Raw genomic sequence first — 27,602 nt, 5'->3', positions numbered from 1 at the left:
TTAAATGGAATTATTCATTTTAAAACATTTCCCTGTGGCCTATATAAACTGTAAATGCTATGCTTGGGTCTGAATTCTTCATTAATTCAACTCCACAGGTCCATCTTCAACCCAATTTCTGAGTAATGACACCAGAAAGGTCGTTTTGAGCACTGGCCCTTTAAATGCAAATACCCCACCCTCTCCAGGTTGTTGACTGTGCTTTCTGACCCGTTCAGCCACTTATGTTCGTTAATACAACCAGCAACTGAACATTTTAGGTTATCGGCTCGAAGTTTAGACATATTTTCAGTATGGACTACACCCGCTGCTGCTGACTAACAATTATGGCGTAGTCAGAGAAATGTTCGTTGAAGTCTTGAACTTGTATGTGCAAATCTCGTGACAAAACTATTTATAGACACAGCAAATTAAGAACAAATTAAAATGGGTTGTAGAAATCCACTTGGTTTTTGCTAAAAGGAATATAAAGATAGCTTTGCAGCACCTTGAGAGTTCAAATTCAAACTTTTGGAACTATTAGGGTCCAAATACACAAATAAATGTACCAAACACTAATAAAAGTGGGTTTAGCAAAATATGACCCCTTTAAGGATCAGTTTAATTCAGGGGCCTTGTACAGACCAATATGATCTCAAATGGGTCAGATCAGTAAAACACTATCATAATAACCTATAAATAATGACAACTACAAATTTTTCTTTGTTTTAGTGCAAAAAAAAAGTCAGTTTCCATGAAAATGCTTACATTTACAAATTGTTCATTCACAAAAAATTTAAATAACCTGAACTAAATATGAACAACCTGAAATGTCTAAAGAGAAGTAAGTGTAATTTTAACAATATTGTGCCTGTTACTAAATGTTTTGTGGATGTTTAGATCCATCTGTAAGTTGGAATGCACATGTGCAAATGGTAAGCATATGAAAATTGCAGTTATTTTTCTTTAGTCATTTCAGATTTTGTTCATGTTGTTCACATTTTTAAGGAAACTTTGCAATTTACTTTTTCCACTGTCATTATTTTGCTGGTTTGGCCCACTTCAAATCATATTGGGCTGAATGTGGCCCCTGACCTAAAATGAGTTTGACACCCTGCTATACTGTGTAAATCGTGCACTTAGTCTGTTGTGTAATATTATTGTGACTTAATTGTAAGATTTGGTTGGAACATTATATACTTTATTGCTTCAAAAATACCTTAAAATAAAACAGAATGCTTTGAACACCTAGTCATCCCTTTTGCAGACACTTTGGCGACTTTGTTTAAATAAGATTTCTACGCTTCAGTGCCCTTAACTGCAGTACGGAGGGAGGTAACAGAGATTAAAGCAAGATAGTGAGTGATTGATGAGTGTAGCACTGATAGAGCAGGTCTTAATTAAGTCTGTCTTTTACTGTGTCCTTCATGATGGGAGAGACTTGGAGAGAAACATTGTAACATTTGTTTCTGATTGAGGCTGAGTCATAGCCAGTGTTAATCAGAGTAAAGAAGTCACCAAGGCCAGCAGGAAGTCTCAACTTCCTCTTCTTAAGTATCCTTAACACACAGACTAGAGTTTCATCAGTAAGAGGGTGATAATTATGTGTCTCTTGATTTTGATCTTCCTATATCCTGCAATCTCATCTTTTTCACCATATCCCTCCTTTCATCTCTTTCACAGTAGCTTGAACTTATCAATATCAGCAATGACTGCTGAAGTATCATCCGCAATCTGACATCCAACTATTACATATCATTTTCTACTTTCATCCTGGTGGTTGTTTGTGCCCAGGATATCTGTGTTTCTGTCAGGATCAGACAAACGTAGGTGATTTGCGGATGATCTTTTCTGTGTACCCCCAGATGGAGCCACCCAGCCAGCAGCATGTTCGCATTCAGAAGGAACTGTGGAGGATTCAAGACGTGATGGAGGCACTCACAAAACACAAAGATCAAAGAAATGCCGGTGACACTATGGGTGTCTACGGCTCCAAGAACAACTTCAGCAAGCACAAAAATGAGGTGAGACATGAACAGGCAGTCAGCTCAGAGGAAAATGAGTTTATGTAGATTAGTGTACGACTCACAGTTCTCTGTTGTCATTCATTTGAAAAGAAAGCAGCAACCGCCTTAGTAATCAATTGTGATAATGGATTTTTCTTTCAAGTCATTTATTTAGCAAAAATGCCACTAATTCACCTTCTACAATCACCTGATTTGATGCCTTTCTTAGTTATTTGTCAGCGTAAATTTAAAACGTTGCTCTATTTGTCCGGTTAATAGCCAATATGTAGAAGTGAGTTCAAGCCTTATGGAAAATAGCTTTGTGTTTTTCACTGCTTTCTGTCATTTTGGACTAAACAAATAGTCTACCAAACAGTATATAATATCCACCACAAGGGCTTTCTCAGTCTTAATAATAATGCAAAAGTGATAGTAGGTGATATAATTTGGAATCATAGGAGTTTTCCACATTATTTTTAGTAATATATAGTCATTTCCTGGTAATAAAACAGCTGTAAGTATCATTAAACCTTCATTTTAGCAAAGTGGAAATGAAACCATTGAATTTGCAACCAAACAATACCTGAAAACACTGAACGAATTAAGAAATTTCTTTGAATTTGGTGGCTGTGTGAAACATGTTGATACCTAGAATGTGAGAACATAAGCCAACATGATATATAACACAGGGCTAGTACATTTTTTAATTTTTAATGTGGGAACATTACGCAGTTTGAACCAGAAACAATAGCTGACCTTGAAAATAGACTTCAGTTGTATCGTGACAGTTCCATTTATCCAGACCCCCTGTAGTTGACTGCTTGTTGGTTGTAAAAATACCACCCCCGAGACCTCCAGGGTGCCTGAGTGGATATGTCAGTCACCATGTACCAGCATGTGGAGCTCACTCTGGCTCATCAGCTGATTTGTCTGTAATGTGGGCCAGAGCTACTCAGTACCAGATGGTGGTTGCCCCTAGCGTGTGTGTGGCACAATGTGTCACCTGCCTCCCTGTCCTGTCATACCCTGTATAATCCCCAGGAGGAGGACTTGGTACCCCCACGGCCACCCCTACCACAGTCCTACGAGCCCAACCCCCCCACCGTGCCCCCTCTGCCCTCTCATGCTGGTGTGCGCAGGCCAGAGGACAGGAAGGCCAATCACAGGAATGGCACGCACAGTGTAAGCTTAGACCTCATGGTTGACCCTGCCCTCAGATATGTCGTCACATATCATTGCCCGCTGTTACTGCTTTCACTTTTATTTTGAGGTTGTCTTTTGGATTGTTTTCATCAGATCATGCCCGCTATTTTTATTTTTATTTGTTTTTACTTATTTCCATCAACTTTTGTTTTTAAACAAATAGTTGAATGAAAACTCACCTTTATATTTCTGCTGATTAAATTGCCTTGTTGTCCTTTTCTTTACGTGTCTTTTGGTGTGTTGAGAAGTAGCTCTTGTAGAAGTTGGCTGAGATTTTGTTGCGTTATGTTCATGGTTGGAAATTAAGCCATATTAGACTTTCTGCCTGCTGCCTACTTTTTTTTTTTTTTTTTTTTATTGGGATGTGACAAGTTTTTTTTCCAAAACTAAATCCATCTGTCAGTATATGCTCTGTGTGTCTTGCTTGTTAAAGTATGTTTAGAGAAAAAAAAAGATGTTAGTTGCAGTATTTGTTTGATTAATTTTCTTCATTTCTTGCAGGGCCCAGATTACAGACTGTATAAGAGTGAACCAGAACTTACCACTGTAGCTGAGGTGGATGAGAGCAATGGAGAAGATAGATCTGAACATCCATCTGATAAAGAACATTCTGGGAATAAAGGTACAACTTACACAGTCCTATAACATCCAAAATAATGTTATTAGAGCTTCAGAATCATGGAGCATCCCAGGAAGCAAGCCAAATATTAGGCAACATGTCTTGTAAAAGAAATATATTTCACAAAAACTAATCGTAGCTTCATGAAATTATATAATTTGATCTATTAAAGTAATTGAAACATTATAACTACTTTGGTTTGCCAAGGCTGACATTTTTGACACATAGTAGTTAACTTAAGCGGGGTATACATATAAGGATTTTCTCAAGCTGAAGAGATTTTCTATCTGCTACAGACCCCAAACATGAAGATAAAAAATCGGGCATTGAAGAGTTTTGATTGTACTGTGTGTGTTGTGCTCCAATAATTTCAACACAACACACCACACACATAATGATTCTGTCCCACCACCAATCTAGAATCTAGTACTCAAGACAGAAATCTTGTGTGATCAAATGTGATCTAACAAAAAACGAAGAAGAAGAAATATAGCAACAACCGGAAAACACAACCCACAGCATGGAAGAGGACATATGAGAGGAGGGAATGATGGTGTTCTTGGGACTATTTTTGATTGAAAAACCCAAACTAAGAAAAGAAACAGGTCAGGTCGGCCATGCTTGTTTTTATTTACGCCTGCTTCCTTGTTCCTTAGTCAGCTCACTTCTTGATTGGCTACATTCCGTTCTACATCACAATTCACAGAGTTTTGACTCGGGAGTCGTCTGCTTTCCCCACATACAAAGATTTTTGGTCATAAATATTGAACAAATTTAGTATTTATGATTGTCAGCCCTGACCCGTTTCAGAGCCGATTATTGGGACACATTCACTTTGAACACACCGCAGACCGCAGGATAATCTTATAAAACATAAAATAATCTGGCTTTTGCTGTTCTTGGTCGGGAAGGGGGAAAATGGGGAAAAAAAAAAAAAAAACAGCCTGATTATCTTTATGTGTTTACTCTGCTTTAAATGTAGTGTTATTTGTACTTGAAAAAATATAGTATCTGAATCGGTGTAGCGAGAAAAAAAAAAAAAAAGTCTCCATAAATTGTAACCTCAGTTTAAAAGACTGAAACTTACATCTGCAGTTATGTGATCATTTATGCTCAGTTTGGTTTCCAGTTCTCTTTTCTTTTTCTAACTGTTGACCCTATTTTGACAAGGGGCCAGGCGTAGTGCCCCTGGGCCACCTAGCAATTGGCATTTAACTAGAAGAGACAGCAGCCAAGTTTAACCTGCAAAAGCTGCAGGAAATATTTTAATGGTGCATGAGTATAGTTGATGTAAGATTTGATGTCTCTTTAAAGTTGCGGGTGACTCATATGATGTGATGGTAAGAACATGACTCGAACATCATTTAACAAATGCCTTAAATGTTTCTGTTCACGCCTCTAGGGATGTCCTACCCAGTGGGCATTGTGCCACCCAGGACCAAATCTCCAGTGCCTGAGTCTTCCTCCATAGCTTCATATGTTACATTAAGGAAAGGAAAGAAGCTTGATCCCAGGACGGTAAGATCTTTGATGTGATTCCTCACTGCTCAGTGCAAGATCTTTTAAGTCTTTAGACCCCCAGATGTTGCCCAATTCTACCAACAGCTGTAACATTAAAATAGAAAAAAGATAAATTGTCTTATCATTTTCTCCAAAGAGTAAAACAGCTGATGTTAAAAACCAGTGACATTTACTATCAGCTTTAATTTACTTTATTCCATTCTTATTTGGCTGGTTATGTTTATTAAGGTGCTGGTTTAAACCAACATGTGTCAGAATCCGCTCGTCACATGGGCAGAGCGTGACTCATGCTCCTGAAGCCAGTTTGTAATAAAATGAATGCCAAGCTTGGTTTAAAATTTCCATCCGCAAATACTAAAAACTTAAATATGCTAACCATGTTATTAGTGCACCACACTGTAGGGTGTGTCCTGCTCAGGACTATATTTTGTTTGTCTTAGAAAAAACGGGAACATATAAAAGAACCTACATGAACTTAGTGGAACATCAGCTGCACACATGCATATATGGCCCTCCCTGTAGGCTGTGGTCCACTTAAGCCATATAGCCTGCATTAGTAATTGAGTCACGTGCCTGTAGAGTTCAGCCTCTTGAACAATCTGGACAGTGGAAGCTCCCTCCTAGGGCTCTGGACTGAACTCAGATCTGCTAGCCCCTCAAGCATGGCATAAACCTGAGAGTGAACAACTTCTTTGCAGCTCATTTCACATCATCAGCATCCACTGCTTTGGCATTAAAAGGCCTTTGAGTGCACCCATGTGTGTTAGCAGGAGTGTGTGGGTGCACAGCAGCTGGTCAGGTTGTTTCCATGTGTATTGCTTCAGCTCACTCTGGTTCTAAGAGAGTGAACATTAAAGAGCCATTTCATGGTCAGTATTGTGGTCATGATTGTGAGCTTTGTTTAAATACGTTTTGTATGTAATGTGCTTCATCCAGTTTAAACTGATCAGCAAAACCTAGTATTTACTATAAAAGCTACATCATAAAATCTGACCCCTGCACACATTATGCACAAAAACAGCAGCCCCTCACATTGACAGCTTTACTTCTGTGACATTAACATCATTCACCAATTCTACAGTATTCCATCAATGTTTGGTTTGTGCGTCTGTGTCCTTCTGTGGTATTTATAAGTGTGTCCTATGCCCACCAGGAACGTCCACGCAGTGCTGTGGAGCAGCAGCTGTGTGCAGCGGACAGTGGCCGGGCCCGGATGAGCGTAGAGGAGCAGCTGGAGAGAATCCGCCGCCACCAGCAGGGCACCCTCAGGGAGAAGAAGAAAGGCCTCAGTATCCTGGGTAGCAGCCAGGAGAACATGCCCTCTCGCAGCCCGTCATTTACTAAAGAAAATCATTTCCGCAGCATGCAGGTATTGAACGACTTCTACAAGTAGTATTCATACTCCGAGGCAGCACTTAAATAACTCTGACCAAGCACAAATCAAAGACCCATATTCTGGCATGTGATTCAGTTTCTCTTTTTTTTTTTTTTTTTTTTTTTTTTTTACACATTTTTTGTGTAGTCCCAAATGAGGCGCAGAGATGAGGTGATTAGCAGTGACATTCAAGAGCTGGAGGCCTCACTCAGGCAGCAGGAGGTGGTGAGGGAGCAGGAGACTCCTGCTGAGGAGATTGCCCGACTCAAAGAAGCCTCACAGGCAGATCACTTTAATGTGGACAGAGAGGTAAGGCACTGCAGCTGCACCTTCATCAAGGCCAAGATGCCTAACTTTAGCAGACAAATTATTTTGACAGTTATGATCAATAATTCCATAAATCAATAAACGCTTTAGACATCTATCTCAATACAAAGTTGGAAAACACTTCATCATCGATTAGAATGGTGCTATAAGTATCTTTCATGGTTGCCTCTGTTGTAAATTTGTGCCTTTAATTTGTTTAAAACAGTTCCTGGCACCTGTTTTGATTCATCTACTTTAAAGCAGCATATGACGTTCGTCACCAATTTTTCATCAAAACTGTAAAACCCGAGTGATAGGCTAAGTATCATGAATCCGTTAGTCTTTCTGTGATTATGCACCTGAATCCCTCATGGTGAACAATGTCAAAGTGTACTCCATAGCAAACAGTCTTTTGTTTACATACCAAACCGAAACCAGACCATCACTCGAGCCTTTTTGGAATTCTACGCAGCTGCAGCAGCAAGAAGCAAAGAAGCCGTTTCTGTGTTGGTTGCTGCTGCAGCCATACTGCAGCTGCTTGGAATTCCCATTCCCACAATACTCTTCGCAACAGAATTTCCAAAAAGGCCCGAGGGACATATCGGTTTAGTATGTAAACAAACGGACTGCTTGTGATGGAGTACACTTCAAAGTTGTTCACCTTGAGGGAAGTGATTCAACTGCATAATCACGGAACGACTAACGGATTCATGATACTTAGACTATCACTCAGGTTTTACAGATCTGATGAAAAATTGGTGACAAACGTCATATGCTGCTTTAAATGTGCTGTACAGACCTGTTTTATGTCTTTTTTCCCTTGGGTTTCTGCAGCTCTCTGTGCCTGATAAAGTGCTGATTCCTGAGCGCTACGTGGAGTCAGAACCTGAAGAGGCATTAAGCCCTGAACAGGAGGCTGATAAGCAGAGGAAAGTTGACCGCATCAAAGCCCTCATAGCCAAAAACAGGTAAACACACATCATCATCTGTCTAGTAACTCTTATTAGTGTGGACAGGCCTGGTTCTATTATGGGTGCAGTCAGCCTTTGATATCGGATAAGGATCCCTCTGTGACAGAGCTATCTTTAAAGCAGAGCAGTGATATTTCCCCATAGATGTCATGCATGAAATTCTTTTTAAAAGTGCGAGGTAAGTTGGGGGTCATAGCAGGACATCAGCATGAAACGTTAATAAAAAGTGCCACACTGCCTTCATGCTCTTTTCATGCAGACCAGTGACTTACTCCTGAAAATCCATCTTTCTTTTAAATCTTCCAGCTATGACATTTTATTTTAAATGTCATCCCACTGATGCCTTATGTTTCCTGGGGTAAACCATGTTTATAATTAAAGTTATATATTGTACAATACAGAGACCATTGTGTGTGTTTGTGCTTCCAGCATGCAGAATGTTCTGCCTAGTATGGCTCTAAGCCCAGAGGAGGAGACTGAAGAGGAGGTTACCATACAGGAGAAAGAGAAGATGATTAATATCTCCTACGAACTGGCAGCAGAGGCCTCCAAACGCAGCAAGCTGGTAGCAGGTATACCTCCTGAGAGACAGAGCCTAAATTGGTAAAAGAAATGCTAGTGGAAGCATATGGTGTGTATTGTCATTTTCAAAGTCCTGCAGCTTTGATTGTGCAGGTTTGTCAGCCATTTATTCTTGTATCTAAGCATTGTGGCTGCTGTAGCCTCCACAAGTTCATTAACCTGTTTGTTTTTTTTTACATTGATTGCAGTTAAATGCCATTTTGAGATAATTGGTATTGGCCAATTATTTCACAGCACTGACTGCCGATTATTTGATGAGGTTAGCAAACAGAAGAGCCAATAGCAGAGAAACACTGCTGATACATCATTATTAGTGTAATTATTTAAGTGCAACATTGACAGAGTACAGAATAGATCTACACAAACAGACATATTCACCATAATTGTCTTAAATAACTCATTTTATTTCTATTTTGCATTTCACTTATTATTAAATTGTATTAGTTTATTTGATGCAAAAAGCTACATTATGTATGAGCTGTCCTGCTCATTAAACAATCGGCATGAACCACTGAGAAACGCATTTAAACCCACTAATTTGTTTTATGTTGTTTGCACTTTTAGTCAGTAGCTACTGATGTATATTTTGTTTTTGTCATTTTGCGTGTGCCTGTGTGTGTCCAACATGTTGCTCTATTTCGTTTCAGTGAAAAGCCTGTCGCCCACTTCCCCACCCCTTCCACAGTCTCCTAATTCACCCCCTCAGCTCATTGACGGCTCTCACTTCATGTGTGTGTAGTAACACCAGTAAGGCACTCATTACCTGTTCTGTCAATACTCACAATACTGTAGCAGTCTGTGTTCAAATGTTTGTGTCTGAGGGGAAAAGCACAACACAAGACACACAGTGGGACTGAGGAAAGAGTGTGCATGTATGCACTGTAATGGATGACATACATGAACCTGAAGAGTGATGTTTCCATACACTCATGGAAGGAATGTGTAGAAAATGTACACAAATTATGTGTTGCACTGTAATATGGAATGATTTTGTATTGGAATGGTTTTAGGGATGGTTTTAAAGGAGTCATATTTTGCTAAACCCATTTTATTAGTCTTTGGTACATTCATTTGTGTATTTGGAGACCCTAATAGTTCAAAAAGTTTGAACTTGAACCCTCCAGGTACTGCAAAGCTATTTTTATATTAATTTTGGCAAAAATCGGTTGAATTTCTACATCCTGTTTTAATTCATGCTTAATTTGTTACATATATAACTAGTTACATCACGACATTTGCACATATAAGGTCAAGACTTCTAATGAACATTTCTCCGAGTATGGAGAAACGGGACAAAGCAGCACAGCCAACAACCTGGAGGGGGTGGGGTGTGAGGGGCTCATATGCATTTAAAGGGCCAGCGCTCAAAACGACCTTTCTGGTGTCATTACTCAGAAATAGGGTTGAAGATGGACCTGTGGAGTTGAATTAATGAAGAATTCAGACCCAAGCAGAGCATTTACAGTTTATGTAGACCACAGGGAAATGTTGTAAAATGCATAATTCCATTTAAAAAAGCTAAATATCACTCCTTTAAATGCAAAGTCTGTGGACATATGTTGACATGTTTTGTGTTTACCATCCTGTGTTAAAAACATAAACACAGTGAATATGTGAAAAATAACACAAGAAACATCTCACCCATATGTGTGTAACAATTTAACCCAGTTTGTGTCAGTTTTAACACAACTTCTAAGAGTGTATGTGTTATCTATAGGGTGATGTGTTGTTACTATGTACATACATCCTCTGGATATGTGATGTAAGTTTATAACATATATGAAGTAAGGACGAGGAAATGTGTAAATACAAATACTGTAAAAATCAGTTGTGCGCGGGTAGATATATCTGTCCATATATGAAATTGCTGACATCTCTAATGGGTTTCCCATCCTTTATAAAGGTATCATGCTCACATATGTTTTGACTGGTACACATATTTCATATATGGAAACTGTGTATATGTGTGCATGTTACATTTGCATACAAGTACAGAATTGTGTGCTGCTCTGGCTCCACACTTGTCTGATGTTTTGTTCCTGCCTGTAGTGGTGTAGTGACATTGTTCTGCTCACTGTTCCTGTGGGGTGTTATTTTCACTCTTACATTCAGCGCTGATAGACCTGGATGACTGTATTAGAGTTCTGAGAAATCCGTGATGAACGTTGTCTGAAGCAAAATCTGACCTTTGCTCTCCTGAACTCTGGCCTCCTCTCTGCAGCTCAAGCTCTGGCCTCAGTGAAAACGTACACATGAAGGAAGTAGCGGTGGTGGTATGAAGATGCCCTCGAACACTTTCCCAAGGCACATGGCCGAAGCTTACAGAGAGTTCAACTGCCTGCTCCATCCACTGGAGTCTTCTGTATGCTCACTGTGACGTCGAAAGCTCCGAAACCATCGACAATTCTTCCTCTGTTTGCAACACAACGGAATTCAGCTTTCATTCTTTGTCACTGCAGTTCTTTTTTTTTTCACTTTTACATGGTTTTTAAGTTTTTTGTTTACTATTTATATTCTCATGTGAATGAGCCGACATCTGTGTAAATATACAGTACATGAAGGACTGAACAGGTCTGAGACAGTGTTTTGCTACATTTTACATTTAAGTTTGACCATCTGTTAAAGTGTTTCTCATTTTATTTTACTCAAGCCTTTAATAATCCTTATGCCTGACATTAACTTCAGCCATGCACATTCATCCATGTATTGTAAAGAACACTTGTCAAAGCAAAAGATGAGTGTATAAGACATATAGGTCCCCTCCAAAAATTATGAAAGGAGACACTTCATTACTACAGACTAAAATATTTCTAATTTTTCCTGTTTTTAGTTTGTAATTATTTAAAAATGGGATATTCTGAGGTCACATTATTGCTGACACATATGTGAATGTTCTGGCTTAAGTCTCTCTATATTGTTTTTTACCCTAAGAAATATATTTAAGAGGAAGAAAAAAATAAGTTTGGTTCTATTTTATGACATGTTGGTTTGACGTCCTGGAACTGGAATAGAGGAAAAAAAAGCGGTTAGCACATGTAAGAAGCAATAAAAAATAAGAAGTGTTAATGAGTCCAGGATATTCTTGTTTTTGTGTACAAAGTGTAATTATCAGAGGTTTACTGTGTATATAATGTACATGGTACAACAGGATGGGAAGATGTATCCAGTATAGGATTACAGGATAGATTTGATTTGCAAATGTTCATATCCCATCTGTTTTATATCATGTTAAATAAATAAATAAATGTTTTTGTTCTTAAGGAGTGGCTATATTTGTGTTCTTTACTGATCTTGGATCCATTTGATCTGGGGTCATGTATGCAGGTATGATATTATACAAAGAGTTATTTAAACCAGATAAGATGGACTTACGCTGATGTAAATGATGAAAAGGAAAAACTGTCCAATCCATGTTTTTATTAGTAGTAGTAGTAGCAGTAGTAATAAGGTTTTTGTGCATTAGAGGAAAAGTAGATATACTTGAAGATTATTTTATTGTCCAGTAGACGAGTAAATACTTTTAAATGTGTTTGCACAACTGTAATGCACATCTGAAAGTGTTATAATAACTGGATTGAAAGGAAATTGTCAGAAATTGACTAACTCAGGCTACTGATAAAATATAGAGCAATGGCGCCCTCTTGTGGTCACTTCTGCTACAACATTTGGAACGATAGCACTCGTCTACAAGTAAAATACCTCCAGAGTAATTTTTTTGTGGAACTTTACCAAGTTCAAGTAACCAGTCAAGAAACATTAAGTCAAATATGCATCTTGGCTGTAGTTTCCAATACATTCTTGTGTCAAAAAGTTAAATTCTGTGAGTTAATGAGAAAATGGGTTTAACTCAAAAGGAATATTAGTGTCAGAGCTACCAGATCTACTTCAAAACTCTGTCTACACATTATAATACATTCACTTTACAGGTTTGTTCTAATGGCAGATCCTTAAATTTATCGTGTAAATATACATAAACCAGTGTATATGTATACTAATAACACTTTATCTTCTACGTTGAGAACATCAGCTAACCAGCTATGTTGTCATTTGTTTTCCAATTCATCTTATTAAAGTTGTACAATTTAGCACATTTAACCTCAGAGGCAGATAATTTCCAAAAACAAATTGTAAACCAGTGTAAGTCAATATTTGTCATAAATGTGGTTTGCAAAGTCATGATTTTCTTGTGGACATTCGGAGGTTGGAATTTAAAGACAAATTAGTTGGATTTATATTAATAACAATGAAAGTTGCATCATGAAAGTAGCATGAAGTAAGTAGATGTTATGTTGACATACAATATAAAAACAATTATGATCTAAAAAAGTATTTTAAAGGATGACTATATAGAACTTCTGCAGAAAAATTGCAATATTTTCCTTTTACTATTAATACTCTGACTTTTCAAGAGTTGAACAGTTTATTTTTTTAACACTGGTCTTATTCCTGTGGTGCATTAATCCTCAAAGGCCCTAAGCTATGTTTTGTACCTCATGTATTTATTCTGTTTTTCTTGAATTTTGCATCAGTTTGCATCAAGTGTGAACCTAAAAGCATTTTTAAAAACAAGTTTTAGAATTTTAGTGAATTTTCTAAAAAAAAAAAAAAAAGAAAGAAAGAAAGAAAGAAAGAAAAAAGAAAACTTACTCAGTATGCTTTGACTGACTTGTTGCATTACATTGTAAATTATTATTCTTTTAAAATTCATATTTTTTTTATTTTTAAGAGCTGAACAGTTTTTCAGGCAGTGTTTCAGACCTCTGCATCTCATGCATTTATTGTGTTTTTCTACAATTTTGCATCAGTCAGGATCAGGTGTAAATCCAAAGTCTCTTTTAAAGTCTTTTTCTCTGCTGAAGAATGGAAATTTTTAATGAATTTTCTGAAAATATATAATAACATTAAGATGTTTTACAGCATGGGTGTCAAACAAGTGGCCCGGGGGCCAAATCTGGCCTGCCAAAGGGTCCACTCTGGCCCCTGGGATGAATTTGTGAAATGCTAAAATTATACTAAGATATGAATAATCTTTTTAGTTCCGGTTCCACATTCAGACCAATTCAATCTCAAGTGGGCAGGACCAGTAAAATAGAATAGAATAGAATAGAATAGAACAGAATAGAATAGAATGCCTTTATTGTCATTATACATATGTTCAACGAAATTGTAAGAGACAACTATCTGATGGTGCGTAGTTCAAAACAGTTTAAAGAAGAAAAGACGTGTAAATATATATGCAGTATAAAAACAGGCATGTCACCAACCAAGAAAACAGTAGAGATAAGTATATATTGCAGTTTGACCCTGGCTGAACACTATGGACATATGTTAAATATATGTCTTTTGTGAGGTATTGTCATTGCAGTGTGTTCAGAACCCGTATTGCACATGGATAAAACGTACTGCTAAATCTGGAGGTGCGGGCCTGGATGGACCTGTACCTCCTCCCTGAGGGCAACAGTGAGAACAGGCTGTGTCCGGGATGTGAACTGCCGAGGGTGATGCTTCTGGCCCTGCGCAGACACCTGGTGTTATAGATGTCTGACAGAGGGGACAGCTGGACTCCTATGACGTTCTGAGCTGACTTCCTGACTCTTTCTAAAGCCTTCTTGTCAGCCTGAGCTACTCCTATACCACACTAAGATGTTGTGGGTAAGGATGCTCTCCACTATATACTATCTACTACTACTATCTCCATAAAATACTATCATAATAACATATAAATAATGACAAGTCCAAATTTTTCTCTTTGTAAATATAAATATTTTCATGTATACACACTAAAACAAAAAATGTGAATAACCTGAACAAATATGAACAACCTGAAATGTCTTAAGAGAAGTACAATTTTAACAATATTCTGCCTGTTACTAAATGTTTTGTGATCTGTAAGTTATAATGTATATGTGTAAATAATAAACTGAGGCAAAATATTATTAAAATTACACTTATTTTTTTAGTTTGTTCATGTTATTCGTATCTTTTGAAAGGATAGTTTGTAGATGTAAACCTTTTCGGAATGTAAATTCACTTTTTTCGCTCTAAAATATAGAGAAAAGTTTGGAGTTGACATTATTTATATATTATTATGTTATTATTTTACAGGTTCGGCCTACTTCAGATCAAATTTAGCTGAATGTAGAACTGAACTACAATGAGTTTGACAGCCCTGTTTTACAGTGAACTCTGACAGAATCTCAGGAAGTTGGTGTTTTTTTTTTATTTAGAAAGTTAATATTTTCAGCTTGTGACTTGTTTTTGTCCACATACTAAACTTATTTGGCTTTGGTAACATGTGCTTTGCCTGTCCTTTTGTTGCATTCCATTGCACAGTCCCATAGTAAACACACCACTGCTCCTTCAATGCTGGGGATTCAGAAACACATGCAAAGTTTTAAACGTGACGTCACGGGGCCTCGTCCAATCACAGGGCTGCTGCTGTGTTCGCCCCGGCCCTTCTTCTGCAGCTCCGGGTCTGACGGTGCCACGGGGTCCGTTCCAATACCGAAAGTGTCCCACGGTATGGCCGCCGTAGAAATGGCCGCTACCGTGCCGGAGGAAACACCCGCAGTGAGTGTCGGGAACGATACCCCACCGGAGGAGACAACCGAGGGGGACGGGAAAGAGAAGGACAAAGGCCCCGACGAACCGGAAACCGAGGAGCCGGGCGGCAGCGTAGAGCCGAAGAACGAGGAGGCGAACGCGGAGGCCGGCGAGGAGACTACCGGTGCTGCGGCAGACAAGGCCCCGAGCGAGGCGGTGACAGAGGCGGTCACCGACAACGACCAGGAGGCAGCGGCCGCCCCGGAGGAAGCCGAACCCGGGGAGCCGAAGTCCGAAGAGCCGAATAACGAACCCGCCATGAAAGAAGTCAAAGAGGAGCCCGGAGAAGAACGACGGTGTGCGGGGATAGATGGGGAGAAGCCGAGCGGAGGAGGCGGGGAGATGAGCGACAAGAGGCGGCCGAGTGTGGAGATCTCATCCTCGGACGGGGAACCGCTGAGCCGGATGGACTCTGAGGACAGGTGGGTCGGACAGGCTGCAGGGGATGGGCTGGGAGGAAACCACACCAAACTAGTCCTCCGAACCTTATCATCTACAGACTAGTGCTGGGAAAGTTACAGAATGACTGACATAGAAGATGAGTTATTATTGATTGATGTATTCATTTCTAACATGAATGTCAAACAGAAGAAAATAAATAAACAAAACACTTAAACATAAGACATATAATACATATTCGAAAAGGAGTGAGAAGAAGTACAACTTATAAACTCCCACCCATTCTCCTTATATAATTAATAACAATAATAACCTTCCTAGTCTCATCGTATCTATACTCTATGCCATAATATGACTGATACTTACTATTAAATAATTAGGTTTCTGGCTTTATATTATTATGAATAAATATAATATGATTTACATAAACACATAATACAATAACATATATGTAAATACATATTCATACACAGATCTATACACACACATATACACCTACATATATACGCACACACATACACACTTATACATACAGGGTGGGGAAGCAAAATTTACAATATTTTGAGGCAGGGATTGAAAGACAGTGTATGACCAATTAGTTTATCGAAAGTCATGAGAATTTATTTGCCACAAGAAAATTTACATAATAGAAAATGTTTTTATTCTTTGTGTCCTCCTTCTTTCTCAGTAACTGCCTTCACACGCTTCCTGAAACTTGTGCAGTGTTCCTCAGATATTCGGGTGACAACTTCTCCCATTCTTCTTTAATAGTATCTTCCAGACTTTCTCCTAATAGTTTTGCTCATAGTCATTCTCTTCTTTCCATTATAAACAGTCTTTATGGACACTCCAACTATTTTTGAAATCTCCTTTGGTGTGACGAGTGCATTCAGCAAATCACACACTCTTTGACATTTGCTTTCCTGATTACTCATATGGGCAAAAGTTTCTGAAAAGGTATGGATAATAGTGTTAGGTATGATTATGACATCAATATATGTTTGGTTTCAAAACAATTGACGTAGTGCCTGCTGAGAAAAAACAACTAAATGTTCATTGTAAATTTTGCTTCCCCACCCTGTACATATGCACACACTTACCACATACTTGTTCATCTTTATATCACCCAGTGGTACCCAACACCTCCCTCATCCCTGTACCTCTGAAAAATTGTGTCTTTGTACCTCCTTTTAAATTCTTTCATGCTTGGACATTGTTTTAACTCTATATTAAATCTGTTCCACAGTCTCACCCCGCTGACAGAAACACAAAAACCCTTCCTAGTCGTGTGTATTAAGGGAATTTTAAAGTTAATTTTCCCCCTTAAATCATAACCCCCCTCATGAATACTGAATAATTTCTGTATATTTGTTGGTAAAAGATTATTTTTAGCTTTGTACATTATTTGAGCTGTTTGATAGTCTATAATGTCTGTGAACTTGAGTAATTTTGACTGTAAGAAAAATGAGTTTGTGTGTTCCTGGTAGCCAACGTTATGAATGATCCGTATTGCTCTTTTTTGAATAATAGTTAGTGGCTGTCATGAGGTCTTGCAGTTGTTACCCCAGATCTCAGCACAGTACTGTAAATATGGTGAAACAGGTGACAGTCCTTTGCATTAATAATACACTGTTTACAGCAGTTCAAGATTCAAGAACAAAAGCCTTTATTTTCATATACATAGTGAGAAAACATGTTCCCAGTTCTTGCTTTGCAATGCACAGAATGCCAAGTAAATAAAAACAAGTAGAAATAGAAAAAAAGATACAAAAAAAAAAAAAACACAGCAAGATTGATAAAATATTGCAAAAACACACAGTGCAAATGTAAAAAGCAAACATGTAATCTGTTCTTAGAATGCCAAATAGAATCCTGAAACCCAGAAAAGGCTTCATTACGTAAAATAATTGTCTTCACTAGAAACAGCAGTTTTATTTATTTATTTATTTATTTAATGGAATGTCTTTGCAGTGGACAGCATTTTTTCTGTAAAGCTGTGAAACTCTTGTCCCCTACAGAGGATAAAAAACGCATTGCTGGGTCTCAAGAGGATAAAAAAACAAATATAAATAGATAAAGAGAAGATATTAAAAAAAAAAAAACTGAACAAGATAGATGAAATAGTGCAAAAATACACAGTGCAAATGTAAATGGCAGTCCTCTTCCCTGTACAATGAATTCTATGAATATAAAATCATGTATAAATAGATAAAAAGATAGGGGGAATAGTAGAACAAAATGGATAAAATGGTGGAATTCTGTCTGAAAGTGAAAATGTAAATAGAAAAGTACAGTTACATGAGAAACATAGTGATGCAATTGATTTGGCAGAAATGATGGAAGTGGCATGCATGGAAAATCACTCTGAATCTGCAGGATTTCACGCATGTTGGCTGTTTAATGCTGCTGGTAATATCTGCACCTGTTGTTAATGGCTGTGCAAATCCTGATCTACACTATGAAGACATTGTTGTTAGCCTCACTGTGGAGTGTTTTTAGAAATGTGGCCTGTGTTCTTCTTCTTCTCAGTATCAGCAGTACCCTCATGGAGATGGAGAGCACAGTGTCCAGTGGGCGATCCACCCCAGCCATGATGAACGGACAGAGCAGCGCCGGTTCCTCCGGGGCCAAGACCGTGGCCTACCCCTGCTGCTGGGATCTCTGTCCACAGTACTTTAACAACAGTCCGGACCTCGCCGAGCACATCAGAGGCATTCATGTGGACGGACAAAGAGGGGGGGTCAGTACTCTGGATATTTTGGATGAGTTTGGGTTATGCTATATGATCAAAATCTCATACTTTGATATAGTTCATGTCATATCTACAGTGTTCATTGAGGTGCTTGAAATCCTTGAAAGTGCTCGAATTTTAGTTAAAGTCCTTGCAATTCTAACTCTATGATTTGATTAATTAATTTATTTTTGATATCAACTCTGCCAGGTTAGATGCCAAGCCAAAGCTTCTTACAGAGAGGTGATACATTTTGAAAAATAAAACTTTATGCCAAAACAAGAAAATTAGCAGGTGCTCTCAGGTCGACTCCGGGTCCATTTTTATCTTAATCTTTGTCTCGATGTGAGTGTGTCTGAAGAACGCCAAGTGGCTTCCCTTTCTTTGGATAAAACTTCGTGTTCTCCTGTAATTTCTAAACTTCTTGCTATTATGAAGCATAATTTTATATGTTTATAGTATAAAACAATGTACATTGTTATGATAAAAAGCGAAAAAAAATAATCATGAGTATTCGCGTAGATATGTATTTTACCCTAGCAATAAGGTAGCATTTGAAAATCACCCTTAAAAGTGCTTGAATTTGACCTTAAAAATGTGTATGAACCCTGTATCTAAAGAATGATGCTTATCATGATATAACACATTTTCTGTACATTCAGTCAATAATAGAGGTGTATTTCCTCAACAGTTATGAGGCATTTACTATTATTTAATTATTGTTCATCTTTCTACTGTGGCTTTTGCCCTACATTTTCAAGCAGACATGTAGAAAAATACAAAATCTTAATGTTTACAACACAAAATATTAGTCAAAAATGCTCAACTATAAAACTACTAACATGTGAATATAATCAAAAATATTAAAACCAAATGTTGTGCTCTTTAACTGTAGAGGTGATGAAGACAAAGTAAAGAGAAAAGAATATACACTACTGTGACAAGTCTCAAGGAAAAACTTTAGGTTTGTCGCTTTTGCAGGGTTTTAATGTCTGTGTCTTTTAATTCTAGCAAGAAATATGCAGGAAATATGTGTACATTATTGAAACACACACACACAATCAGGACTAAACAACTTCTGCAGGTAAAGTCAGCATCAGTGTGGCCTTGGATTCAGCAAATCTTCAACAGATGACCCTATATAATCTATAATATTCAGATTTTTGTTTTTGAAATGCAGTTTTGGTCTTACTACTGTCACTGTTACTATATTTGCTGTATGTTCCTGTTGTACTTCTGTTACTACGAAGACTGAGAAATGCATATGTGGTCATGCATTTCAGAAATAAATGAATTTGTAGAAGCTATATGGGATCATGTGGACAGAGAAAAGGATAACAGAACATGCATGCCTGTGGGACATTCTGATGGTGTGTAATATTACACAAGATTATTTAAGAAAACACCCAGAGTCGACCCAAGAGAGTTAAAGATTTACTGAATCCAAATGGAGGTCAATGAATATCGACTTCACCTGCAGAGGTTGTGTGTGTTTCAGTACTGTGCACATATTTCTTGTCAGAAATAAAGACACGCACATTACAGCTTTGCGAAACAACAAAGCTAAAGGTTCTTTAAGACTTTTGCACAGTACTGTATAGGTACAATAAAGCACAGTTCTGTAGTTCGTGTCAGGATTCACAGACCTGGATCATGACCATGTGACAACCTTCTCATTTTGCCGTCTTCTGTTCAGTATTACTTAACTCCATTTCACATCATTTCTCTCTGTTTTTTGACCTCCTGCATATTTTCCCTCGTCATCTCTATGTGGGGGAACGACATCAGTCACACTAATGATGAATAATATTGCTGTAAATAGTATGATTTTCACTAAACAAAATAAACCCTGGACCTTTTCATTACATGTGTCACCTTATTGCACAGACATAGTTCCTGTTGAGCTTCTGTATTCATTCTGTTTCATGTCTGTTTCTTCACTTTGTGTTTCAGGTATTTGTGTGTCTATGGAAGGGTTGTAAGGTGTATAACACTCCATCCACCAGTCAGAGTTGGCTTCAGAGGCACATGTTGACCCACAGTGGAGATAAGCCCTTCAAGGTAAGACCACCAACCCAAATATAATAATGATTAATATCAATATACTAATCAAAATGACAGCATGAGATACCATAATAATTATGTCTTTATGTAGATTTAATGGAACAAGATTGGTGTGGATGTCTGATCACATAATTATTTAGATTTTTGTGGGAAAATGAAATGAAAAAATTACCATCCTTGTTAATATTGTAAGATGTGACACAATTGCAATACCATAAAATCACAAAATTATTATTTTTTTCATATTATTATCCTAATCTGTAGTGTTTTTTTTTTTGTTTTTTTTTTTTTACTGTAACCAACAGTGACCTTGATATCATAAGATACTGACCCACAATTTAAAATAACAATAATGGCCCAATTCATGACAGGCCTTAACTATAGAGAGCAAATTTATGCACATACTCAGTCTGATTCTCATTTTTACCACTATTTCTGCATCAGCCTATATTTTCTGGAATAGGTAAAACCAAACATTTAGAAGAGGTATATGTGTGATAAATCCCAACTTTGTTTTGTATGTGTTTGCTGCTGAGAGAACCAAATAATTCAGCTTTTTTTTTTTAACTCCTCAGTACAAATGATATATACACATTCAAGTGTTTGATACTATATTCAATGTAATAATTATAATTTTCAGAAAACCATGAAATTACTGTAATCAAAAACATGATTTCTTACTGAAAAACATTAATTAATTAGGTGATCTATATAAAATCTCCCTCTCCCTGTGGGTCCTGGCCCAGTCTTTTGGGATATATTCTTTAAACCTTTGGACTCAGCAAAGTAACTGAGAAACAGCTTATGATCAAAGGGTTTGATTCCCCAGACCAGGCAGAGATATGGCTAGCTGATGAGCCCTTGAGCAAGGCAATTAACTCCCATTTGCTTTGCGGGAATCTGGCATGTCAGCCCACTGCTCCTAGTCTGCAGTGTGTGTAGTTTTCATTCATGTTCAGCCAGTGATGTGTGTGTGAAATGCAGAGGCTTAGTTTTCGATGTGTACCACATGTAAAATATAAATTGACAAATAAAATTTAATTAACTGTCACATAGGGTTAATATCTGAGCACAGCCAGCAGCAGTGTTTGTAGCATTCAACAAAACATATGAATGACTGAGTGAGACCTACCTCAAATGCTTTTTTCCCTCTGTTCTGCTGCAGTGTGTAGTCGGTGGCTGCAACGCTAGTTTTGCCTCCCAAGGAGGTCTAGCACGTCATGTCCCCAGCCACTTCAGCCAGCAGAGCTCGTCCAAAATGTCCAGCCAGGCCAAACTCAAAGAGGAGTCACCCTCAAAGGCTGGTCTCAACAAGAGGAAGAAGCTCAAGAACAAACGCAGGTGCTCCCTACGTACGTACCTCACAGACACTCCAGTTAACACCATTTCATAATGTCTGTCATTGTGATGTCCCACTTTTATTGACCGTTAAGGATTACAAGCTGTGCACATTTCTGTGGCATTGCTACATTTTTCATGCTGAAACAGATGTTTTTAGAGCTTAATAACATTTGCTGGGGAAGACAAAGCCGGACCACACACATACACACAAATGAAAACAATATCAGACACACTTCATCGATGGCAGCGCTCCACCTTCAGCACAACTCAAGTGTTTATTCCTAATAATCTACTCTGAGCTGCAATATGTGTGTTTGGAATTTACAGATGGGTTCATTGATTGGACTCTGTTGTGACAGGCTTTGGCTTTGAGTAAACATAATATGCACTCGTGCAAAGCGCTTTCTATCGCTCATAAAACTGTCTGAGTCAAGTTTTTCTGTCTTTAGAATTCGAGTGATAAAAAGAAATCCCTGAGAGGCATCATGGAATGGATGTACAGTACACAAGCAAACTCAAACACAATCAACAGACTTAGAGATGATAAATTAAAGTATATTACAATGAACTAAACCTCAAAGAAATTAAAGGTAGGAATAAGAAAGAAAAGCACAACATGTAGCAATTAAAATGTTAGGTAGAGTTAAAGCCAAGTCATTATAGTCTGGAGGGAGAAAGATTCATCTGATTTATCAATCTGAATGTTACTGATGAGGAAGTGGGAGTCACATCCACCACATGCCAGGTCATGTCACTTTTTTTTTTTTTGGTTCATTACTGTCAGTGTAAGCAGGGTGCGATTTGTCGGGTTTTTTCATCCCCACTTCTGCTGAATGGATTTCATCCTTGGGAGGGACAACCCCATCAATGATTAAAAAGCAATGGAAATAACAGGCAGGCTGGGACTGAGTTTTCCTACACCTATGGCCTGCATTGCTTGGCACTAACTTTCACCAGAACTGAACTTTCGGCAGTCTCTGAATTAGCAAATGTCCTCATCACGGCCACCAGGCTTACCTGGGCTGAAGCCCTATTATTTTTGGGACAGGAAGAAAGACCAGTGTCCAGTACTAAGGAGTCAGACCGGTGCGGCTCCTCCAAACCCAATTCCAACTCCAATTCTTTACCTTTAGAGGGAGTGCAGTTTGGTCTACTGGTCCACCACCACCTGTTGTAGCCAAACCTCTAAGTACAGAAGTGTCTTGCCAGAGCTCTGTTGACCTCAGTCCAGTCTTTGCAGTGCACAGAGTAAAATTATGTCTGATTCTGTCGCAATAACTAATGTTGGCAAGGCACTGATTGAATGTTCATCTGTTCAACATGTAATAGGGCCTACTGTTAACTTAAAGAAGAATTAGGCCTGTTGATTGCTTGTTTTTTCATGATGTAAAAAAAAAAATACCCCCTCTGTTTTTTTGACAAATTGCACCCTGAGTGTAAGTGTTCATTTATTCCAGTGAAATGCTACACTTAAACCATAATTCAGACTGGAAGAAACAGTACTTTGAAAATGCATAAACTGTACTCAAGATCTAAGCTCTAAAATCAACAAATGTAGCTTTAAATCTGATTTTAGTTTATCACTGCAATATTCTAATCTTAAAATGTTAATTCAGTTAAGGGCTTTGAGTTTTTTCTTGACACCATATACAGCCAGTGGTTAACTTAATGATTTGTATTATGGAGTGAGACTAGAATAACAGAAAAACATTTTGACATGTGTTTATGTTTCCTTCGACTTGAACTGTCCTCATGAAAAGCCACGTTGTTTCCCTGTTAAGTGCTAGTGAGGTCTGGTGCAGAGTCCTGCTCTAACCTGCCTCTGTTTCTCTTGTAGTTTTAGCCAAATCAAGTAAAGGAAGGAACACACGCAAGCACATTCTCTTTTATTAATAGATTAACATAGTATCACACGCCTCAGACCACAATCATGTTAATGCATTTCTGTAATTTCTTTTTATGCCAAGAGGACTTCCTCACTGGTGAATATACTCAACTAGCGCATTGACCTGTGGGAATCCCCAGGTTCTAGAAGCAGTAGAGTTGATAAAATGTAACACACAGATTAGGAAAAAATAGAAGGGCCCACATTTAGTTCAGGAGTGACATGGATGTGGACCATAGACTTTTACACAGGACTGAACGTGGCGGTTTATTGCTACCCACTGCCGTTCTGTGTCCAGATCCACTGAACTTCGGTCCATCTGATCGGAGTCTGCGTAGAACGGTCTGTGACCGTGTTATGGCGAGGGGGGGTGGAGGCGGAGGGGGACGTTAATGGGCTGGGTCTGACTGGGGACCAGCAGAGTGGAACTGGGCCACAGTTAGAACCAGACCGACTTTGTTAGTGTCTGATCACAGCTGGACCCAGTTCTCCCGTTGTGTCCCGGTGGTTCCGTTGATCTGGTTCCAGCCCCCCATCCCGTTTGCGGCTGTGAATGGACTCGTCCGCAGGCCTGTGAGACCACTGTAATTTTAAAAACAACTAAGAATTCAAAAAGTATTGGTCGTATCAATAAACTGTTTTGGTCTGTCTGATCCTTGAACCAAAATACATCAGTACTGCAAAAGGCACAGGCTAGCTCTGTCCAGTTTATCAGTTATAAAGCAGATACACATACACGCACACACACAGAGGTCACTTGGCTTTTATAAAATAGATGAGGCACTTATTTGGAGCAATAATAATAGTAGTAGTAGTAGTAGTTGTTGTAATGATTTAGCTTTCAATTGAGTTTGTTTTTTTTGTTTTTTTTTACTTAAATGACATTTAAAATCACAAACTAATTCTTTGTAATGTAATTCTGGTGAGGCACAGAAAGCCTTAGACGCACTATGTCATTTTTTTTTATTGCAGCCACAGTAGGAACCCTGGTGTTATGTTTGTTTGGTTCTGCTCTCATCTGAGTGTGTCCCTTTCCTCCTCCAGCGAGGCCCCATGACTTCTTCGATGCCCAAACCATGGACGCTATTCGCCACCGGGCAATCTGTCTGAACCTTGCCACCCACATCGAAAGTGTAGGAAACGGCCACAGTGTGGTCTTCCACAGCACGGTGAGTGGTTCAGTACTCATTTATATCGTGTGGAGTTTGCCTCTGGTTAATTAAACGACTCTAAAACAATAGTAAGCCTCAGGGCTTTAGACAGAAGGCCTGCTCCATGCATTATATATGTATTAGTTCACTGTCACAGAAAAATGATTGCGATCATGTGCGACCAAACCAATCATACATACATACTTTAGTGGAAACCCTCAAAATTTAAATTCTAATAATATCTAATATCATCATTAAATATATGCGAAAAAATCTAGTTTGTGTTTCCAAAGTTGTGGCTGCATCAGACAGACACAAACAAATGCAGATGTTTTCTTTTGTTTATTGTTAACATGAAAAAATAACAAACTACATTACTGACTATTTCAACATGTCATGCCCTGGATGTGTTTCATTGTCTTGCTGAAACATCCAGTTTTGACCTTGACGGAACAGAGCATGTGCAGAAGGGAGCATGTGGGTTTGGAGAATGGAACAATACTGGGCAGAGTTCACTGACTTTAGAATGATTCTTAATGAAATACAGTATATCACAAATGCATGGAGTGTCCACCACTGTACTATGACAAGATAAACAAAAAAGTGAGTTTGTGTTGCATACGAGAACCCTTTTTTTTTTCTATCAGTTCAACTGTTGGAGAACTCTTGTGTCCCAGAAGCATTAACACTTACACTGCTGACACATGAATGAAAAGATCAAATGTTTAGATCTGTTTTTTTTTTATTTCACTGTTTTGTGAGTACATTGTAATCTGGATTGGCTTTTAAGTCCTCAGAAATACAGACAACCTGCATAGCTGGCATATTTATGCACCCCCTCTATTTTTAAGACGTCTTTATGCGTTCCGTCTTTGTTATTTCCCTTCCAGACATTAGGGGGCATGAAAGACTCACTAGTTTAACAGTTCACCTCTGATCACTGCAGATTTTTTTTCTCAGTGCACTTGAAGTGAACCTTGTGAAACGCCTCCAGGCTTGCTGTTGTTTTTCTCTGAATCAGGCATCACAGGAAAGACAATTGGTTTGTTCTTTGTATACGGTGCTGTATACAGTCCATTCTTAGCTCAGTGAGCAGTACATTTTTAATAAAGTATAAAGGGTCTTTGCACCTTCCACACACAAACGCTGCCTAGAACTGTCCTTGCAGTAAAAGTCTCTCCAAATCTCCCTGAAAACCGCTAGGATTTTGAGTTAAGAAATGGATTTAATATTGAAAGAGGTTAAATATAATGACATTTATTTGCGAAGGTTGTGAATGGCAGGGTTTTGTTTTTTTGAATGACTTTTTGCTATCCTCAAATAGTTCCACTAGAGGGCACTATGTCTCCTTTTCAAGACCTGTGAATTTCACGGTGGAGCTGTACTTCGTTCTCTTATTTAAAGTCTAGAGAAGGGTCATCATCTGCTGCTTTCTTCACATAATTCACATGTATAGGTTCTTAGTTCTCAGCTTGTTCAGATGAGATCATATGGTCATGAGGAGGCAAGATTCATAGTACAGGGTTTCTGTGGGTCATTAAAAAGCATTTAATAGATTTTGTGAAAATTAAGGCTTTAAATGGCATTAAAAAGCATTAAATTCAATGTTCAGAGGCATTAAAACATTAGATACACTTGATGGGAAAAAAGCATTGTTATTCACGATTTATTTTGATTATAGAAACATTTAATAATTTTGATCGGAAGTATAGTGTGATGATTGACAGGCAGAACCCTTTAATTGGCTATTGTTTATGGCCGATACACAAAGTCACAACACCAGATGCTTGGAATGCAATGTGCTGTGAGTGTGTTCATGACGTGGCGAAAGAGCGGAGGGAATATTTGCAAATGTTAATGAAAAATGCGAAAATGCAAGTTTCGGCAGACGTGATTGGAGGAGGAACTATTCAGAACCTGGTTAAAGCCTGTTGACAGTAAACCATCATAAAACTATATATAAAACTGTATCTGCAGTTGGACATGGACATTAAATTTGTTAAAAGTGGCATTAAAAAGGACATTAAAAAGCATTAAATTAGATTTGCTGATACATGCAGAAAAACTGTAATACAACATTTAGTTTTTCATAATATATCTTCACTCATAGTCGAGGAAGTGTGCTTGCTGACCTAAATATTCTAAAGTGCAATTCAAGCAGGTAACTTTAGCATTTCTTTGCATTTAAATTAGTTATTCATAATGTATTACTTGTTTAGGGGCAATGATATAAATATGTCTGAATTCACAGTGTTTGATGCAGCTTTAGCATATGTTTTTGTACATGTTATCGTAAAATTAGTGTTCATCAGTATTGTCAGTAAAGCTCTGCTCCCTTTCTTTCCTGCTCTTCACTGCTTCAATAAACCTCAGTTTCTCACCACCAGCCAAGAATTTTTAAAGAAAAGCTCAGAGGGGAAAAAAAGTGAAGATAAAGCTTGGGAAGAGGTTAAGAGAGGTAACCACATTTTTGGACACAGACAGAGAAGGAGGAAGAGTCAGCCAGGGGAGGAGACTAACAAATGAAGAGAAAGGCAGAATTGGACAAGGAACAGGGTTAAGTGAAGGCCAGGGCCGTGGAATAGGAAAGGGATCTGACCAGTCGGGCATATATTCTCCCTCTGTCGGACCCCCAGAGGATTGTGGTAGTGGACCACCGCATCACTGCGTCAGACCCCGGTCCCAAGTGGACCATCCCAGGCCTGGAGAGACAGAGTAGAGCTATGGGGGTCCTGTGGAGTTTGGCCAGTGGGCCTGCTGACACGCCAGAGCAACTCAGTCATGTTTATGATGGGATATTTTTGTTTTTTCGCCAATCTGCGTCATCCACAGCTTGACCCCCTGACACCAGACAGGCACCCAGTTT

The 27,602-nt window shown here is 38.4% G+C and overlaps 2 protein-coding genes across 13 annotated transcripts in view; both read left to right on the top strand.

Annotated features, from left to right (window-relative positions):
* The window catches only part of LOC115420501 (pleckstrin homology domain-containing family A member 5-like), a 77,477-nt gene extending 65,655 nt beyond the window's left edge, over positions 1–11,822 (top strand). For 6 of the 12 annotated variants that reach the window (XM_030135768.1, XM_030135766.1, XM_030135764.1 and 3 more), the window contains 10 exons: positions 1,845–2,003; positions 3,027–3,167; positions 3,690–3,810; positions 5,210–5,325; positions 6,482–6,697; positions 6,851–7,012; positions 7,844–7,977; positions 8,410–8,552; positions 9,210–9,291; positions 10,784–11,822. In XM_030135768.1, coding sequence (XP_029991628.1) covers positions 1,845–2,003; positions 3,027–3,167; positions 3,690–3,810; positions 5,210–5,325; positions 6,482–6,697; positions 6,851–7,012; positions 7,844–7,977; positions 8,410–8,552; positions 9,210–9,291; positions 10,784–10,841 — 1,332 coding nt within the window. In that variant the 3' untranslated portion in view covers positions 10,842–11,822. Of the gene's footprint in view, positions 1–1,844; positions 2,004–3,026; positions 3,168–3,689; positions 3,811–5,209; positions 5,326–6,481; positions 6,698–6,850; positions 7,013–7,843; positions 7,978–8,409; positions 8,553–9,209; positions 9,310–10,783 lie in introns of all 12 variants that reach the window. The other 6 variants (XM_030135769.1, XM_030135767.1, XM_030135765.1 and 3 more) reach the window with 4 other exon arrangements.
* Positions 11,823–14,920: 3,098 nt separating this feature from the next.
* LOC115421275 (zinc finger protein aebp2-like) overlaps positions 14,921–27,602 on the top strand; it is a 38,502-nt gene continuing 25,820 nt past the window's right edge. Inside the window, exons 1-5 of the mRNA XM_030137079.1 lie at positions 14,921–15,587; positions 18,094–18,304; positions 20,249–20,356; positions 21,525–21,711; positions 24,630–24,754. Coding sequence (XP_029992939.1) covers positions 14,926–15,587; positions 18,094–18,304; positions 20,249–20,356; positions 21,525–21,711; positions 24,630–24,754 — 1,293 coding nt within the window. The 5' untranslated portion in view covers positions 14,921–14,925. The remainder of the gene's footprint in view (positions 15,588–18,093; positions 18,305–20,248; positions 20,357–21,524; positions 21,712–24,629; positions 24,755–27,602) is intronic.

The sequence above is a fragment of the Sphaeramia orbicularis genome, chromosome 6 (genome assembly GCF_902148855.1).
Source record: "Sphaeramia orbicularis chromosome 6, fSphaOr1.1, whole genome shotgun sequence".
NCBI classification, from domain to species: Eukaryota; Metazoa; Chordata; class Actinopteri; order Kurtiformes; family Apogonidae; genus Sphaeramia; species Sphaeramia orbicularis.
Note: the sequence above shows the minus strand (reverse complement) of the source record. Positions and strands in the feature narration are given on the sequence as shown.